Here is a 2,641-nt window from a genome sequence, read left to right on the forward strand (position 1 = left end):
CTATATCAGGGTCTGGTTGTCCAAGAAGGCACCAGGATTTGCCTGCTGGGCTGGACTAGTGGAAGCAAGCTCACGGTGATTCGGGACATATGCTACAATGGGCTGCAAAGCTGGCACGGAAGACTGTGCAGTCATGCTGAACTGACGGGCCTGATGTACAAGTTCATCTAGCCTTCTTGCATGATACTCAACATAATCTCCAATTCGATCAGTTGCAGACCTTATAATATTGGTTAGAATTATACGCATCAAGAAGAATTGCGAATAAGGCAAATGTGTGACTTACCAGGTCAAAGTATTGAGGAAGAGATTGATGGAATCCGTATGAGATTGAAGTCTTTGTCGATACTTGGCCACATAAGAGCCACCTCGCAAATCCCATAAGATCATTTTCCATTAGATATTAACAAAGGTTTTGACTCTTTTGAGCCTTAAGAGTGGGACGTTCAGCGGTGTGGAACCAGGGAGGATTGTTGTCACTGCGTGTGAAGGTGGATCGGCAATATGTCGATATTTGGCCGTAGCATTATCAAGCTCTTTTAATGTTTCCAGACAAGACTTGACCATATATGCCAGCTGCAGATTTACCCTTGTCGCAATATCATCAGGCATACTAGTGGAGGTATCTCTTGATGCAACGGCTTCACATTCTCGTTGTAGAAATCCCAAAGAACAATAAAGGCCGAAGAGAACATCCCCGAGCTCCTTGATTTCACAAGGTGCCTTCTTGCGTCCTTGGGTCATAGATTGTAAAATATGATAAGCTATTTGCGCGCAGAGGATCACATCTTCAACTGAAAGAAATGACGTAGTGGCAGGTATGTTCCAACGTTGTAATCAATTTTCTCAAGTAAAATGTTGAAGTAATAGATGAGTGTTTCATTATTTTCAGAAGTTCATCCTAAAACTTGAAGTCAACAAGACTTACTATTACACATTGCATAGCCCCTTGGTCTACAAGTACGAGAGTGTGAATAGTGGGTCTCGACTCTGATCTAATAGTTACACATTGGTGCTCTGATTGGCTCATAAATGTCAGCCTGAGTCCTGACTTTAGCATTCCCAAAACTGTATGGGATTGCTCTGGCAGAGGGGCTGACGTACTAGTATTTAGGCACATCATCGCACTTGGGCTCCCGTTCAATCCAGGGCCTATGTATACAAAGAATTTAAACACAAAAGCGGTCGCTATCGAGACCTAGACGGACATCGCATGAGAATCCTCTCACATATTTCTGCCTTCCTCACCACCTGGGCACCTGGGCACCAGCACTGAGTTGACACTTACATCTGTTACTAGTACTATATGTATATTACTAGTATTGTTGACATACATTTAAGTTAAAATTCAGCATTTGAAATTCAACTTGAAGTTTCTACTAGTACCTAGTACTAGGTAGCACATGCAGAGTTGAGACTGGCGTCTAACATTCAAATGTTCAAGTGTTGAAAGCTTATTTGAACTTCTCTCGCTCAAGTGCTGTTCCCAAAATTCTGCCAGTGGGCATCAATTCACATTTTGTGACTTCAAGGATCTTCACTGGCGGTCCATACTATAGCCCTGGAGCCATATCTTCTATTCAAATATTGTCAGAAGACACAGTACTGCCATAATAATCTTCCAAGTCTTTTGGACTGTCTTGTTCTGGTCACTGGAAACTGGACAGAAAATTTAAATTCCATCAGATGCTGTATTCAAATGTTGTGGATCGGATATCATCAAGATTTAAATGCACATATGACATCTGGATAGCTACACTCGGTACAGCCACCTCAAGTGCTGGGGACATTGATTCGAGTCTGTAGCTACATAGACCTCTTTTTCTACTTGGGTTACAGTGGCTTTTCGAGTTTTCTCGGCGTCTGGCAGAATACTCAGAGACCATAGCCAATAGACTATATTTTTTGGTTTATTACATCTAAACATGAATGTATCCCGCTTTATTTAGCTATCTCGTACTTCTAGTTTAGATATCTCTCACTTTAGATATCTATGGGGTTACCAGGGGCCTATGTCTAACTATATTTATAGTAGCTAGCCTTCCCCTCCAGGGATTCATATAGTTCACCCTGTAGGTACTTATATACAAAGAGGTGTCGGTCATTAGTCATTTGTACATAGATCAATGACACTGACTCGGACTGAGCCCTGTACTTAAGTATGTGAACATACCTATCTGAGAGGATGTGGACACATCTAGCCAACATTTGAACTCAAGTGCTTGAAGCACTCGCGTGCTGAGGGGATACCTAGGTACCTCTCCCAATCTCAAATGCTCGCTGCTTCACTAGTAGTGTCGCGCGAAGTGCGGCGTGAGGACTTGTTTGTAGCTACTGGCACATCCAAAGAGATATGTACCTATGAAATCAACCCCAGAGCATCATGATAATTAACACCATTTCCAACGTGAACGTGGAACATTTTGAAGAAGTTACTTACAAACTCGCTAAGGTTCATAATAAGCACAACATGTGAGCACTTACACATCATATATTCGATTCCTCAGTTACACAATGGATGTCAATTATTCTACAAAGAGGACAAGAAGTGCCAACATGCCCTCGCAAATCACTCGAAGATAAATAAAACCCTGAAAGCACTTGGACAAAAGGAATGTCCTATCCAGGAAGTACCTTCAGT

The 2,641-nt window shown here is 42.1% G+C and overlaps 1 protein-coding gene across 1 annotated transcript; it reads right to left on the reverse strand.

The window, feature by feature from the left end:
- N7483_003404 (uncharacterized protein) lies at positions 1 to 390 on the reverse strand (the record flags this gene model as incomplete). Its single annotated transcript, XM_057086841.1, has 2 exons — positions 1 to 220; positions 287 to 390. 2 exons carry the CDS (start codon positions 388 to 390, stop codon positions 1 to 3), a joined length of 324 nt encoding a protein of 107 aa, XP_056946670.1.
- Positions 391 to 2,641: the final 2,251 nt, after the last annotated feature.

Source organism: Penicillium malachiteum (genome assembly GCF_028827825.1).
Source record: "Penicillium malachiteum strain IBT 17515 chromosome Unknown utg000002l:1.0-8849297.0:1.0-8852440.0, whole genome shotgun sequence".
NCBI classification, from domain to species: domain Eukaryota; kingdom Fungi; phylum Ascomycota; class Eurotiomycetes; order Eurotiales; family Aspergillaceae; genus Penicillium; species Penicillium malachiteum.